The 15,689-nt window shown below is 35.7% G+C and overlaps 2 protein-coding genes across 2 annotated transcripts; one reads left to right on the forward strand and one right to left on the reverse strand.

The window, feature by feature from the left end:
* Positions 1-1,053: 1,053 nt before the first annotated feature.
* Positions 1,054-11,174, reverse strand: LOC120356405 (meiotic recombination protein DMC1/LIM15 homolog; the record flags this gene model as incomplete). The annotated part of the gene is given in 6 exon segments (XM_039445346.1): positions 1,054-1,109; positions 4,297-4,462; positions 7,228-7,395; positions 9,664-9,787; positions 9,790-9,892; positions 11,127-11,174. Coding segments are annotated over 6 exon segments (636 nt in total), but the record flags the coding sequence as incomplete, so codon positions are not given.
* A 530-nt stretch (positions 11,175-11,704) lies between these two features.
* LOC120356406 (splicing factor 3B subunit 3-like) lies at positions 11,705-15,203 on the forward strand. The gene is made up of 3 exons (XM_039445347.1): positions 11,705-11,866; positions 12,477-12,723; positions 14,862-15,203. The coding sequence occupies exons 2-3, from the start codon at positions 12,498-12,500 to the stop codon at positions 15,026-15,028; spliced, it is 393 nt and encodes a 130-aa protein (XP_039301281.1). The 5' UTR covers positions 11,705-11,866; positions 12,477-12,497; the 3' UTR covers positions 15,029-15,203.
* The last annotated feature ends 486 nt before the right edge of the window (positions 15,204-15,689 follow it).

The following is a 15,689-nucleotide window of genomic DNA, read 5'->3' on the forward strand; positions in this document are numbered from 1 at the left end:
AAAATACAGGATATACATTTTCACGGTACATTCCATAGGCCTACGGTGGTATTTTTAGAATTGATTTTAAGGCAGATCACTAACGACATTCTATTAAATTTCAGGCATAAGCATTCACATTCATTTTTTCTAAACACTTGAGCTCATTTCTCGCAATACTGATATTACAGTCTACATTACATCAACAGTATACATTGCAGTAGCCTATATAAATTAAAATGAGTAGGGTAGCTAGAGGCTGTGCAAAGGCTAAAAATAAACTCTTTACTCGTGATATTTTTCCAAGTTTTTCGATTTGTATATCATCAAGCTATCAAAATGAAAAAGTTTTCTCAGGAAAACATTTTTTTCCAATCATTACTTTTTGAGATATGAGCGCCTAAAGTTTACATTTTTGGGACAGAACATTTCAAATTCGGTAAGAGATAAATCCATGAGATTCAGAGAATAGATTCTTCATGTTATTGTTGATCTAGTAAAACGAAAATTTTCTGAAAATATCAATTTTTAAGATAGTTATTCATTCTCTAAAAATAACTCAACTGAAGGTTATTTTTAGTAAATTGAATAACTATCTTAAAAATTGATATTTTCAGAAAGTTTTGTTTTACTAGATCAACAATACCATGAATAATCCATCCTCTGAATCTCATGGATTTATCTCTTACCGAATTTGAAATGTTCTGTCCCAAAAATGTAAACTTTAGGCGCTCATATCTCAAAAAGTAATGATCAGAAAAAAATGTTTTTCTGAGAAAACTTTTTCATTTTGATAGCTTAATGATATACAAATCAATATACAAAAATATAAAAAGTATAAATGTGAAAAATGTAAAATATAACTTTTTATATTTTGATAAATAATCAAAATATAAAAAGTCTTTTTTTAGCCTTTGCACAGCCTTAAAAGAGCAAATCACCATAAACATCATATTATACAAGCTTTAGTAGTGCAGAAGTGGTTGTAAATAATTCAATACAGTTTCTGCAACATTCACTACACAAAAGCGCAACATCCAACCAGTACCTAACTCCAGTGCACTGAAAATAAACTTACTCATGAGTCTGCCATGGAGGCTGGATTAGGTGATAATCCAAGTAACAAGTAACTAGAAAATAAATCACTTTATTATTTTCAGTCGAATTTCAACTCAGTCGATAAATGAATGAACAATACAATTAGTGATTTAAATTCATAATCAGATGAATTAATTCTTATTTATAGCTTTATGTTGACCAAGTTCAATGTAGCCTGTAAAGGTTCGTATAGATATACGCGCCGCGAACATGAGCAATTCACTTCTAATCAGCTGATGCCAAGCTTTTTATATCTGTATCTTACCGTTTCTGTAAAAATACAGATATAATCAGTTGATTGAAAGTGAATTGCTCATGTTCGCGGCGCGTATATCTGTACGCACCTTATATTTGAAGTAAAGCATGTACATTTCTCATTTACTAAGTGCCGGTTGCACAAAAGCCGGTTGAATTTGAATCGTGGATTAATTCCACGAGAACCAATCAAAGAAGCCGTCTTATCAGAAAGGCCTTCTCTGATTGTTCTCGTGAAATTAATTACGGTTGAAGTTTAACCGGCTATTGAGCAACCGGGCCTTAGTTTCTTTTATAGCTTGCAGATTAATCATTTACAAGTTCCTGTGGAACTTCTTCAGGGAACAAATACTGAAATACATGTACCATATCCACAAATAACTAAATTGTCAGTTTTCAATGTTCTATAAGTATATCGTGCACTTTTTTAATGTTCTACAGGTCTTTGTATTAAGTAACCGGACTAACCTCAGGAAATTTTTTATTGGCAAAATATGTACAATTATTCTATAGAAATCTTCAAAATAGTCCCCATAGGAGTCGATAACACGCTGATACCGGATTTTCCAATCCCTGGAAGTCGGCAACCTCTACGCTGTCTAGAGCCCTCGTCGTAGCACGTTGAACGTTTTCCAGAGTCCCGAACCACGTCCCCTTAAGTTGTCTCTTGATCTTGGGGAACAAAACGAAGTCCGGTGGTGCCATATCCGGGCTGTAAGGAGGATGTGGCAACGTTACCCTCGACTGTTTGGCCAACGGCTCGGTGACGAGCAGGCAGGTGTGCGACGGAGCATTGTCGTGATAGAGGAACAACGAATCGGCAATCCCCGGACGGACTCGATGAACCCGGGCGGTTAGTCGACGGAGCACCTCACAAAGAGTTTGTGCCACCCGGCCGAACTGTAAACGGCCAGTACTACAGAAGGTGCTCCGTCGAGGGTAACGTTGCCACATCCTCCTTAAAGCCCGATATGGCACCACCGGACTTCGTTTTGTTCCCCAAGATCAAGAGACAACTTAAGGCGACAGTCGAGACCGACGACATTCGAGACCTACGACCGTAGAGGACTGTTTTACAGTCCTCCACGGTCGTAGGCCTCGACTGTCGGGAGTGTACGAAAATTAGAGTGGCCTCAACTGTCGCCTAACGCAGGCGACATTTGAGACCACTTTTTCAGGAGTCCTCTCCCGTCGTAGGTCTCGACTGTCGGGGCTGTACAAAAATTAGAGTGGCCTCAACTGTCGCCTAACGCAGGCGACATTTGAGGCCTCTTTTTCAGGAGTCCTCTACCGTCGCTGGCCTCGAATGTCGCTGGTCTCGACTGTCGGGCCTGTACAAAAATTAGAGACTCGCTTGTAGCAGGCGACAGTTGAGGACACATCCTACTGCGATTCCAGACAAAATACATTCTATAATGATTATAACTTCTGATTTGTTGAAAACTAAATAATGGAAACTTCCTTCATAAAAAAGCATATGAACTTTGAAGGTAGATAATGCTTATCCTAGAAGGATTTTCAGAACGATCATCTTTGTGAAGAATTACAGCTTAATCACTCAAGTATTTCAAGCGTGATGAGCTCACATACAAACATACAGGAAGACAGACACCATCTCGTCTTATAGATGGATAGAAGATAGATAAATATTTAGATTTGTCAATGAAGGAGGCATAATGCAGTAGTTATGGATTCCCATTACTTAAAAATATGTTTAGGGACCATCATCCAAGTACTGGAATGTATATGACTTGACCACCTTGTTGAAGAACTCAATTGGAGGAGTCCTCTTTTTCAGGAGTCCTCTGCCGTCGCAGGTCTCGACTGTCGGGGCTGTACAAAAATTAGAGTGGCCTCAACTGTCGCCTAACGCAGGCGACATTTGAGGCCACTTTTTCAGGAGTCCTCTGCCGTCGCAGGTCTCGACTGTCGGGGCTGTACAAAAATTAGAGTGGCCTCAACTGTCGCCTAACGCAGGCGACATTGAGGCCACTTTTTCAGGAGTCCTCTACCGTCGCTGGCCTCGAATGTCGCCGTCTCTACCGTCGCTGGTCTCGACTGTCGCAGGACTCTTCTGTCGTTTGCCTCGTTTGACATCGACCCAAGGGGACGCGGTTCGGGACTCTGGAAAACGTTCAACGTGCTACGACGAGGGCTCTAGACAGCGTACAGGTTGCCGACTTCCAGGGAGCGTTCAGGGATTGGAAAATCCGGTATCAGCGTGTTATCGACTCCAATGGGGACTACTTTGAAGATTTCTATAGAAAAATTGTACATATTTTGCCAATAAAAAATTTCCTGAGGTTAGTCCGGTTACTTATTATACAGACCCTGTAAAGTTTATTGTACCTGCATTTTTGTTATCATAGAACAATGTACATATTAAAACAATCATCAATTTTATTCCATTGATAGAACAATGATATTTATTTGTATCATTCAAGCGTTCAACGGCAATACGGTAGGCCTATATGTGTTGGTGGCCGTAACAATATGGTTTTTGAACTTCTCATGAGCGCTCAAATTTGAAAAGAGTAGGCTACATCCGTAGAGTTCAAACAGTTCGAATGCTCACAAAAAAAGCAAAATAGAACAAATAACTTGATATGATTCTTATTGGAAATTACTTCCTCTTATCAACCACATCCTTATGTGGTCTATCTTATGAAATATAGATAAAATCTATCATCTATAATATTTCTAGCATAAATCTATCATTGGGTTGCCAATCTATCTTATGAAAGATAGAATTCGATTTTGACTGATATTTTTCAAGTTGGAGAGGTTTTTAAAAAATATCGAGAAATACAATACCTCGAAAATCAAAGTCGATATAAGAACAATTTTACTGGATATTTCTTGTTACAAATTTCATGAAGAGTCTAAAATCTTCGGCTGTTACACCTTTCGAGGGACGCTCTGCATTTTATTGACCGTCTAAGGACCGCTTTAATGAATACTTACGAGAAGCTTGAAGACACCGGCCTCCTCGTGGAACTTGGCGGCCACATAGTCGAGTGCGTCGAGCTGCTGGTCGCTGTTGTGGATGCGGGCGTAGAGGATGTTGTCGAGCACCGCGTCCTGGTCCAGGTTGAAGCGGTCGGCGATAGGACGCAAACGCTCCGGTCGGCTGGTGCACGCCAGTCAAGGAGTAACCAATTCACAACAACAGCAATTCTTGCATCATACAGTTTCATTTTTAATCAGAGAAATAATAAATACTCATAAGTATTAGATCATAAAAAATACCTACCGTACATTTTTTTGGAGAGAAAAGTAATAATATCTAGTAAAAAGCTAATTAAAATAATTTTATTATATTAAGCGAGCAATTTCAATATATATGGTTATCTGGTTATGAATGTCCAACGGATCTCGAAAACGGCTCTAATGATTTTTACGAAATTCGGAACATAGTAGGTTTATGATATAAAAATTCGATTGCATTAGGTCTCATCCCTGGAAAACTCGCTGAAGGACATGAAAAGGATAATAGTTATTCATCCTTGGAAAAACAGATGATAATTTTGTCGTCTGTTGATGATTGAAGTGAGTGAGCGAGTGCATGAGTGTGGGACTGAGATGAAACTATGACTCAGCTGTTGAACTTTTGTAATCATTAAATCCGGTACTAAGTGCCGATTGCACAAAAGCCGGTTAAATTTTTATCCTGATTAATTCCAGTAGAACCAATCAGAGAAGCGATCTTTATGAAATGGTCTTCTCTGATTTGGTTCACGTGAAATTAATCCGGATTGAAATTTAACCGGCTTTTGTGCAACGGCCTTTGTGGAAAATTTTTTTCATTCCTCTGGGAATTGATCTCAATTCACTCACTATGTGCATAGATAGAACATTTCTGTATGAAGTATAAATTATATATTATAATTTCTTCTTTTGTAATAATTGTTTTTGATTTTCTACACCAGAGCGAAGCTCGGTCCCACGATATTTAATATTATTCTTGCACTTTTACAAGAGTACTCACGGTTTTCTTGTTTGACGGACGCGTTTCGTGGCACTGAGCCACACCCTCACCGTACAAGGAGTAGCTAGGTACTAGTATAGAGAAACAATAGCGTAAGTAGATATCCCATGGTATAGGGCGTTTATGTTGAAACTTTTACTGTTATCTCAAGCCGATTACTGTTGACTATTGTCGATTTTTACTGTTTTGTTGGGGTGAGAGTGTATGAACGGTACAGTATAAGAGACTACGAGCGTCACACAGCTTCACGGGAAAGAACTACGTGAACTATCGGCTTGAGATAACAGTAAAAGTTGCGACATAAACGTCCTATACCATGGGATATCTACTCACGCTATTGTTTCTCTATGGTACTAGCTAACGAGTACGAGTACCTAGTACGCTGAGGATTTGGCTCAGTGCCAAGAAACGGTCCGTCAAACAAGAAAACCGCGAGTACTGTTGTAAAAGTGCAAAATTAAAATTAATCATTTCAATAAATTATTTACAAGATATTTATGTCAACAGTTCAAGTAGGATGAAGACAAAAGAAGAAAAAGTAATAAGTTGGTTAATTATTATTTCTTCATAGCATACAAGCAATTTGACAACGGTGAGGAGTTGGAGAAGATTAGGGTTATCTGCTTTGTCTAATGGCAGAAAAGGATAGCAATCTAATCTGATACTTTGATCTCACTAAAGGTACCGCCGGTATCATCAAGTTATAGAACGTTATCTTCACGTTCTAATTTCCTACTCAGTAACTTCTATCTACGTTATTTAGTTACCTGACATTCAGTTATTCAAAAGATGTGGTTAGTGAGTATATGTGGGCCTAATACTATTAGCTACTGAATAAAATCATTCAGTATCCTTTTATAGTTCGGACAATGTGTAATTATACATTTTCCTTTTATATTTATATGACCGTCATAACTTATTGTTCATAACATCACTAATAAAATAGCAATTAATACCAATTCTTCAAGAAGTATGTTTGAAATTAAATCACTGAAAGTCAGACGTGACGTCAAATCTCTTCTTTTCCTTTATAATCTTTTAAATAACAAAATTGATTCTCCGTATCTGCTTTCCAAAATTAATATTTATATAAATACCATTGCTCGCCGTACGACCTTTTCTTTTCATATCTCATGCTCCAGAACGGTGAGTCATTATAACTCTCCTCTGAATAGAGCACAGAGAATTTTCAATGGTATTGTTCTCAGCACTTGGATATCTTTTGGTTCTCCCCGTACAAATTTCGTAGGATGGCGTGCGATCTAGTCGATAATATTATGTGATTTGTCATTTCGTGATTTGCATTTCTTTCTTTTTTTCATTCTATTTTTTTTTCATTGCAGGCTGAACTTGAATCAACAGACTTTTATTAAGTTTTAAAATTCAGGGTTTAATTAATTACCTTTGCAATTTTCTCATTATAATATTGATTTATTTGTTGTGATTTATTGATAATTATTGATTATTGAATAATTATTTTTCAGGCCTATTGATTAATTTATTGTAGTTTATTGATAAATGATTAATTGAATACAGTGATTATTGATTTCAAGTTTTCTAAAATTGTTAAAATCTTATATTTAATTTCATTCTCATTCATTTGAAATACTTTTGTTAGTATTTTTATTCATTTAATTTCTATTTCTTATTATTTCACTCACATTACATTTCTTGTTTTTTTTAACATTTCTTCATACTTAATTCTTAAAATACATTTTTGGATTGTACAGTGTATGATTGTAATGTATGAAGGAGGCAAAATGGGTTTTTACCTGTTGCCTCCATGAATAAAATTATTTATTTATTTTATTTATTTAAAATATAAAAGGTACTGGATGATGTTTCAATTTTATTTGTAGATAACAATGGGAACGTGATGAAAATTCATACATAGCAAGAAAGGATACAAAGTACTCTCAGTGTCGATAAACATTACTTTTCCACCAGTGTATCCGTCATCATTGGGTAGTTGGGCCATCACGCACAGTGTATGCGACATCTGCGTTTTTCCCGTACGGAATTCACCGAAAACTTCAGTGATTGCCATCGATTCCACTCCGCCGCCAAGTAGTTTGCTGCAAAACATAATCAATCACAAAATTATCGAACGAAATCCTCTTAGATCTAGAGAAATATTGATTGATTCATACAATAAGTACATCATCAAAATGATAGGGAGATAAAAAAATAAGGTAACCTTGTGACGTGCTATTCCTTTCCCAGATTCAGATAGGTTGTAAATAGAAGTTGTATTTTGGCACAGTGTTGTGCTGTTGCAAAGTTTGTATCCTATACAGGCAGACCGTTAAACATAATATATTAATCCAATAAAATATACAGTGTCATATGTATGGGAAGTGGGAACCTTTCAATAAGTTGAAGACTGCTGCAGATATAATACTGTAACTTTCAGGATAAATTATTGGTCGAATACTCCACCTTTTGACGTACCTACGGTACAACTGAATTCCAACCCCTCATAAGGGGGTGACTTAGGGGTTGTAACTCGATTACCGTATTTCAAATGTAAACACCTATTGGAGAGTGCAGGCTAACTTGAAAGAGCGTCTTCACATTTTTGTCAGCATGAAAATGGTCACCATCATAACGATATGGGTTTTCATTCATAGGTTCGTTAAATGAAATGTTTCCAGTGATGTCGCAAGTCATTTCTACCAATAAATTATTTTTTAACGTTAAAAGAGTGGAGTACTGTTCATTTTTCCAAGGTTTGTTTTCAGGTGACGAACCTGTCAACAAATTGTATGAACAAATTTAATGAGTAACTTTTTGTCAAGAACATTACGTAGAGATAATTACACAAATCTAAAAAAGGAGTATAGATACTCCTTAAAAATGTTTAATGATACTGATTGAAGTTTCAGACGCCATTTTGGATAAAAGCAATATATAACTTATTTATGATGCCATCTTTCTTGTTTCAAAAAGGCCTTTAAAATGATGTACCACACAATGGGTGCTTACATTCAAAATATTTGAGTTACAACCCCTAAGTCATCCCCTTATGAGGGGTTGAAATTCAGTTGCACGTCAAAAGGTAGAGTATTCGACCAATAATTTATCCTGAAAGTTACAGTATTATATCTACAACAGTCTCCAACTTATTGAGGGGTTCCCATATGACTCATTCTGTAATTCAGTTATTTTCTGAGTAGTTTTAGAGGTGATACTGAGGTAGTTATCCATACTGAATAGAAATACCACCTATATCCAAAACCAATCATAACAAAACTTTTGTTATGTTGAACAAAAGCCTGTTGAATTCCAATCATGATTGAGTTCCAAGAGAAGCAATCAGAGGTTTTTTTTTAAAAGAAGGCTTCTCTGATTGGTTTTCGTGGCTTTAATAATGATTAAAACTTGATAGGCTTTTGTGCAATGGAGAAGAAGGAGTCATGCATGGGACCGCGGAGATACACAGATTGCGCCCAGCGGTCAAATGGGAGTGATACATAGCTCCCATACTCACGTACACTGTTTACGTAGTGACGTCATCACTGCTATAGTGAGGTCCACGTTATAATGGCAGTGGAGAAAAATAGGAGAACAACGTTGCCGATCCTCTGTCTTGTAAATGCCTTCTATAGACAGTAGCTGATACAGGTTTATTGATGTAATATTAACTGTTCATTCTCGTTTGGAATAATCAATTATAACCTATTTTATTAAGCAGGAAATATATTTTTCAGTAATTTCATAATGATTTTTATATTAAGATGTGATATTTTGTTAATTGATTATTAATTCAACGTTGCCGATCCTCTGTCTTGTAAATGCCTTCTATAGACAGTAGCTAATACAGATTTATTGATGTAATATTAACTGTTCATTCTCGTTTGGAATAATCAATTATAGCCTATTTTATTAAGCACGAAATATATTTTTCAGTAATTTCATAATGATTTTTATAATTAAAATGTGATATTTTGTTAATTGATTATTAATTCTACATTGTTAAAAGACGATCTGACAACAGAACATAGCGGGAAAGAGATAGCGCTATCCGCTTTGTTGAACGATAGACAAGGATAGCAATACCATTGCTAATCTGCATTAAATGTGTCACAATACAGTAGTGTTTTGCTTAACGCATCCTAGGGATACTGGAGTGAATTTAAATTTCGCTCCTTCAGTCAGGGAACGTAATGTCGGCTGCTAGTGAGAGCTAAATGACGTCACGGACGTTCACTATGTTACGTTCAATATGTGAGTGGCCAAGTACATCCTGACCGCTGGGCAAAATCTGCAGATCCCCGGAGCTGCCCTAGGGGAGAATATTGATGATGATGAACTACATCTTTTTATCTATAACTCAAACTTACTCCAATTCTTGGCTGCCAGTGGAGATTCGGAAGACACATTTCCTTTTCTCGCTGAATTCGTTCGCAGTGATAAAACCAAAGGAGGTGATTTTGGCACAGGCTTCCTTTATTTTGTCCACCTTGCGTCTGAAAAGCCTTTGATGGCGCACAGCTTCTTGCGAGTGCACATCACAATTCCTTTCACTGTGCATATTCCTGAAGATTTCAGTTTCTTTATATCTGCAACATTCTGAAAAAAATAAGGAAAAGATGTTAGATTCCACGGCAAGGTGTAAGATACAACTACAGTTACTATATCAAAGATAGATGAGTAAGTTTATATAGATATATGCTTATACAGTAACTGCAAGTGTAACTTACCAATATTACAATCAAGTCATCATTGGAACACAAGATTAAAAGTCAACTTACAAGCAATGAACACAGAAAGGAGCAAAAAATATCTAGTTTTAGAAAGAAATATTGTTATATAATTTAATAAACCCACTAAAGTTCATTATAATAGAGAAAAAAGTCAGAATGGCTCAAAATGCCACGGATTTTAGTAGATTATTATAAAGATAATGTTAATAATAAGGATAAAATAAAACAGGTGTTGACTTATACTTTACAAGTCCTACTAGTGCGGTAAGTTGGGTTAGCAATTTTCCAACGTAACGAAAAGTTCAAGTTTTTTTAATCCTCTACAAGAGTTCAAGTGTTTTATTCTAAATTAATTTGTCAGCTGGCGACACTTTTTTCAAACTCTTAAAGAGTTCATCTAGATTCTTGATGCCTCCACTATGATTGGGGGTGGATAAAAACCATGAAAAATGTAATTCACAATAAAATTTATTAAATTATTTAAATTATATGTAAAATATTGCACTTTTACAGGATAAGTACCGGTTTTTTCTACTCTCATAAAAGTAACTCAATTTTGTAACTTATTAACTTATAGGATACCGGTAAGTCTACAAAAGCTAGTGCTCAGAAATACTCATGATTAAAAGGCGATTTCTTATAATAGTTTTGTAAAAAAATTATGTTGGATTGTGTGATAACCTTGGAATCACTTTAACTGAGTTGTATACGGTAATCAATATTTTATTGGAGTTATCGCTGTATTAAGCAGGTTAGTTTATAATATAATTTGCATTGTAACTTATCCAAAATTTAGTGGAAAAACAATAGATAATATTAATTTATAATTAGTGTACTTTAAATAAACTAATAAGTTCTCACATGTTTCTTCCTAAGTATATGAAAAATGCATTAGGTAACTTTTAATACGGTATGCGTTTGTCAGAATGTTGTTTTAAAAACTTTTACCTTACCTTACCAAAATAAAGTTTAGATAGTAATTTATATTAGTATTACATAAACATATAGAAATTTGAATGATTAAATGTTGAACATTTTGAATATAATTGAAGTACCCAAAGTTTATTATATTTTTTTACTGAATCTATAATAATACTCACTATTCCATGACTTTGAAGAGTGTCTACATCTTGAAAGAAAGATTCATTTCATCAATATCATGAGTCATCTCACTCAAATCATTTGATCTGAAGCTTCCATTATTATCTATTATATTAGACAAAAAAATTACAGATAGTTTTCAAATGAACTGAACTAAAACAATAATAATAAGACAAATACAGCAATGTTTATTCCTTCACAGCGTTTAGTCGTCCTTTGCCGCCTAGAGAACAGCTGGCAAAAGTGCTGTGGATCGAATGTAATATCAATGCATCCAACCAAACCAAAATAAAAGCTTTTATCAATGTTCTGTATTTGACTACTCTCACATCATAATAACTGATAATTTAATTCTAAGGTATTTTCAAAATTGATTGAACAAATTTTCTCTTAAATATTGTACAATAGAATATTTTTTTAATAGATGATACAAATTCATACACTGCGTTTCCGCATCCGTATTTTAGTAGTGAAGCTTGCAGCGTGGTTGCCGTCTTGTCTGTTGTGTTCTTTTTCTCTCTCGGACTAATGAATCTCATTTCTCCTTCTCCGCTCTTCATCTTTCCTCACACGAAGAAAGATGGATGCTTTCCTAAGCTCACCGGTCAAATATTGATAGCATTTTATTTTAACAAGTCTACTAGCTTATATTTTCACTGCAGGCCATGTTGTGGGTTTGAATGTTTATTATAATTTACATTTTGAGAATTTTGGATCTTAATATGGAGTGATATTACAGGTGAGTAATAAGATAGAGAAATCTTACACGTTTTCATTTCATTTTGTTTTCAGTTAATCTTTTTAAATTGCTTTTCTTATTGTTGAAGCACTCCTTATTCTAACAAAGGTTGTATCAAATTCTTCTTATTGTTCAATTTTTCTGTTATTTAACATTTCTGCTTTCAACGGTTTTTTTAATTACGGTACCTACTTGATAAATTTTTACAACATTTTCTTGTTATTTCCTGGTTTCTCAAGACTCAAAACTCGGAATATTAAAATATTACTTTGATTGAGTCAACTCTTGAGCAAGAATTATTATTTTTATTGTTATTTCTAAACTAATTATGTAGCAATTATACCGTACGTTCCTACTCAACCTAACCACCAATACAAAAGCCGGCATTATAAATCCACACCTAATTTTACAAAGTAATTTAGACGCGGAGGCACTTGAGTATAATCTAATGAGGCCGTATAATCTAATCTAATATATATTATAATATATAATATGGTATCTATAATTCAGAACTATGATAACTTACCCTAATTAATTGATGAGGTCAAGACTTCACCACAACAGGCTTATGACTCATCATTATAATAATGAAATGTTTCAATTTTTTCAGAATTTTTGCAGTCTTGCCAACATGTATCTTTACAATCTGACCCTGCAAAGGGCAACTGGCATAACACATGCCATTCATGGTAACTTCAGTGGTGACAAAACCCAAGAGATTCTTGTTTCTCGTGGAAAATGTTTGGAAATGCTTCGGCCAGATCCAACCACTGGAAAAGTACATACTCTGTTGACTGTGGAAATATTTGGAATAGTGAGATCGTTGATGGCATTCAGGTTAACTGGAGGAACTCAAGGTAAGTTGATTTTAATACCTAACTGTTATTCTCAGTTTCTCAAATTTCAATCAAAATTAAAGTGTGATTCACAATTGAATATCATTCTGGTATGTAACACACAGCCTAAGTTACCAAATCAAGTAGCCTACATAATTATTCATATGCTGATTTGATCACACTTGATGGTTGATCTTACTTCTGATGTCTTCCTCACGTTCCTGGGATCGGGGAATTGCAAATCTTGATTTTTCAAGTTCCAAATTCAAGTAGGCCTAATAGTACTATTACCGTACTTCATTCCTTGCTAAATTTAATTCTTAGAAGTTGATGTAGTTCAAAGTGTATTTTCCTACTAAAAAATGAATGAATTTATTTTGCCAAAAACAGAATTCAAAAAAGCTTTACAAAAAATAAATATAAGTAGGCTATACTGCACTTAAACCAAGATACATACATATAGATATAATAACGAAATGATATCCTTTATATTATGATTTGTTTATTGATTTATCTGCTACATCAAGTAGTAAAACTGAAATCCCACAAGTCATTAAAAATGACTGGTACAGTTGTATATAATCCCCATATTCTCTAAATTGGACTATTATTCATATTCCCTCGGCCCTGCTGAGTGGCAGAAGTTCCAGAACTCATGGAAATCATATCAGTAAACATGCATATAATATTTCCACTGTACCGATAACTTCCACATTCCACTGATTTGTGGAAATCTAGAAATTTTTGTGAAATGAACAACATGCACTACTCAAAACTGAAACCCAACACTAAGGGCCAAGCCGTTTTTACTTTCCTTGCCCTATTACCATAGATAAGGAAAGTATTGCTTTCCAAATCATTATCATTTAGCGTATGGCAGATACACAACACATATAAAACTCATGAGTCTACATTTACACTGTATATTTTTAATTCCTTTGAGATGTTGTGTAGTTTTCGGTCAGGAGTTTATCTGACTGCCATCATTTGCTAGTCAATCTGGCGTTACCCAATGTGCACCATGGAGGCAAACTAAAACAAATTTGCTTTCCAAAAGAAATTAAGGTACCCCAATTTCAAGTTTTCTATACGTTTCACGGCCCCCTGAGTCCAAAACATGATTTTTTCAGAGAGTCGGTGGGCAGGAAGCTCTCCGATTGGCTGATTATCAGCTGATTCCTGAACGCCAATCCAATTAGCCAATCGAAGAGCTTCTTGTCCTGCCGACTCGCCTGAAAACGCCTGAAGAACGCTTCTTGTGGCTTGGACCTGCTCATCTGTCCAAAATATATTACCGTATTATCAAATAATATCGGGGCACCGAGTTTCGCTCGTTATTTTTATTGATAAACAGAACAAAATTCTCTAGAATGATCGTGTTTATACTTCACAGCTGGCTATACGTCATCTTATGAATTTCGGGGATGCGATATTTCTATTTTCCACTTACTCGCTCTTTTACTATCCATAGACGACAAAAGTCTCAGCTGTTTCAGCCAAGGATGAATTATCCTTTTAATGTTGTTCAGCGAGTTTTCCCAAGGATGAGACCTAGTGCAATTGAATTTTTATATCATAATCCTACTATGTTTCAAATTTCGTGAAAATCGTTAGAGCCGTTTTCGAGATTTGTGAAATTAATAACCATATATAAAACTACAGAATTGCTCGCTTAATATAATAGGATAAGTTTTATCCAATTTTGAGCTAAGATGCATTTCAATTTATGAAATAAGATGCGCATTATCTTCCTCCGATACTGTTCAAAATGATACTGTTAATCTTAGTAGACTGGCAACAAAAATATTATGCCATACTAGAAACTGAACTAGACTCCATCAACCAGCCTTCAGAGTCTCTCTAGTACGGATAATCCACTTTAAAGACGCCATCATTTGTCATCTGATAATCATGACCCAAGTGGGCTCAAAGTTCAAAACCTTGTTCAATGTTCAGCCCTCGTTTCATCGGCAGAATAGCCGTTCTTGTTTCCTCTTGTATGCCGAACTACTCAAAACAATCCTATAATTCGAGATCCGTTTAACATAAATAACCAGATATATAAATATGGAAATTGCTCGCGTAATATAATGGGATGTTTGAAATGTCGTAGGTTTTATTATGGAAGTAGGTTTTCATTGCTTTCGATTCCATTTCAGATTACATAATAGTCGGCTCAGACTCGGGCCGCATTGTGATACTGAAGTATGATGGCGCGAAGAATGTTCTGGAGAAGGTGCACCAGAGACTTTCGGCAAGAGCGGTTGCCGTCGCATTGTGCCCGGCCAGTACCTGGCCATCGACCCCAAGGGCCGTGCCGTCATGATTGGTGCCATTGAGAAGCAGAAACTGGTTTACGTGCTCAACAGAGATGCTGAGGCGCGACTCACCATCTCGTCACCGCTCGAAGCGCACAAGAGCAACACCCTGGTCTATCATATGGTCGGCGTTGATGTGTCCTTTGGCAACCCGCTGTTCGCCTGTTTGGAGATTGATTACGAGGTAAGTGTGCAGATTACATGGTTATCTACTTTAGATGAAGATACAGCATAACAAATCCATTAGTTTGCAATAATCATATCAAATACAAAGTTGAATACTGCTAAAATAACAGAGTTTCGAGATTGTTAATTGGGGACAAGCTCTATAATTTCTAATTTCTTGATTATGAGGTAAGACGTCCTATTGGGTGTATTTCGATTACTCTAGGTGCTCGATTAGTCTAGGTGTTCGATTACCCCAGGTTGGACTTCTCCGATTAGACCAGGACCTGGTCTAAATGCTCACCTCGGCTAAACGAGACGGAATGCTTCGATTACACCAGGTCGTCTGAACGAAACCTGGTCCAATCGAGAACAGAACCTGGTGTAATTAACTACTGGGTTAATCGAAGCATTCTGTATAGTTTAGCCTATGTCACTAATAGACCAGCTTTCGTTTAGACCACCTGGTGTAATTGAACTACTTGGTTAATCGAATAATTCCGT

The sequence above is a fragment of the Nilaparvata lugens genome, unplaced genomic scaffold (genome assembly GCF_014356525.2).
Source record: "Nilaparvata lugens isolate BPH unplaced genomic scaffold, ASM1435652v1 scaffold6683, whole genome shotgun sequence".
NCBI classification, from domain to species: domain Eukaryota; kingdom Metazoa; phylum Arthropoda; class Insecta; order Hemiptera; family Delphacidae; genus Nilaparvata; species Nilaparvata lugens.

Coding starts and splice junctions, on each gene's coding strand:
- LOC120356406 (XM_039445347.1), top strand. CDS start 12,498: ATGTATCTTTACAATCTGACCCTGCAAAGGGCAACTGGCATAACACAT. Junction 12,724..14,861: donor GTTAACTGGAGGAACTCAAG/GTAAGTTGATTT, acceptor ATTCCATTTCAG/ATTACATAATAGTCGGCTCA.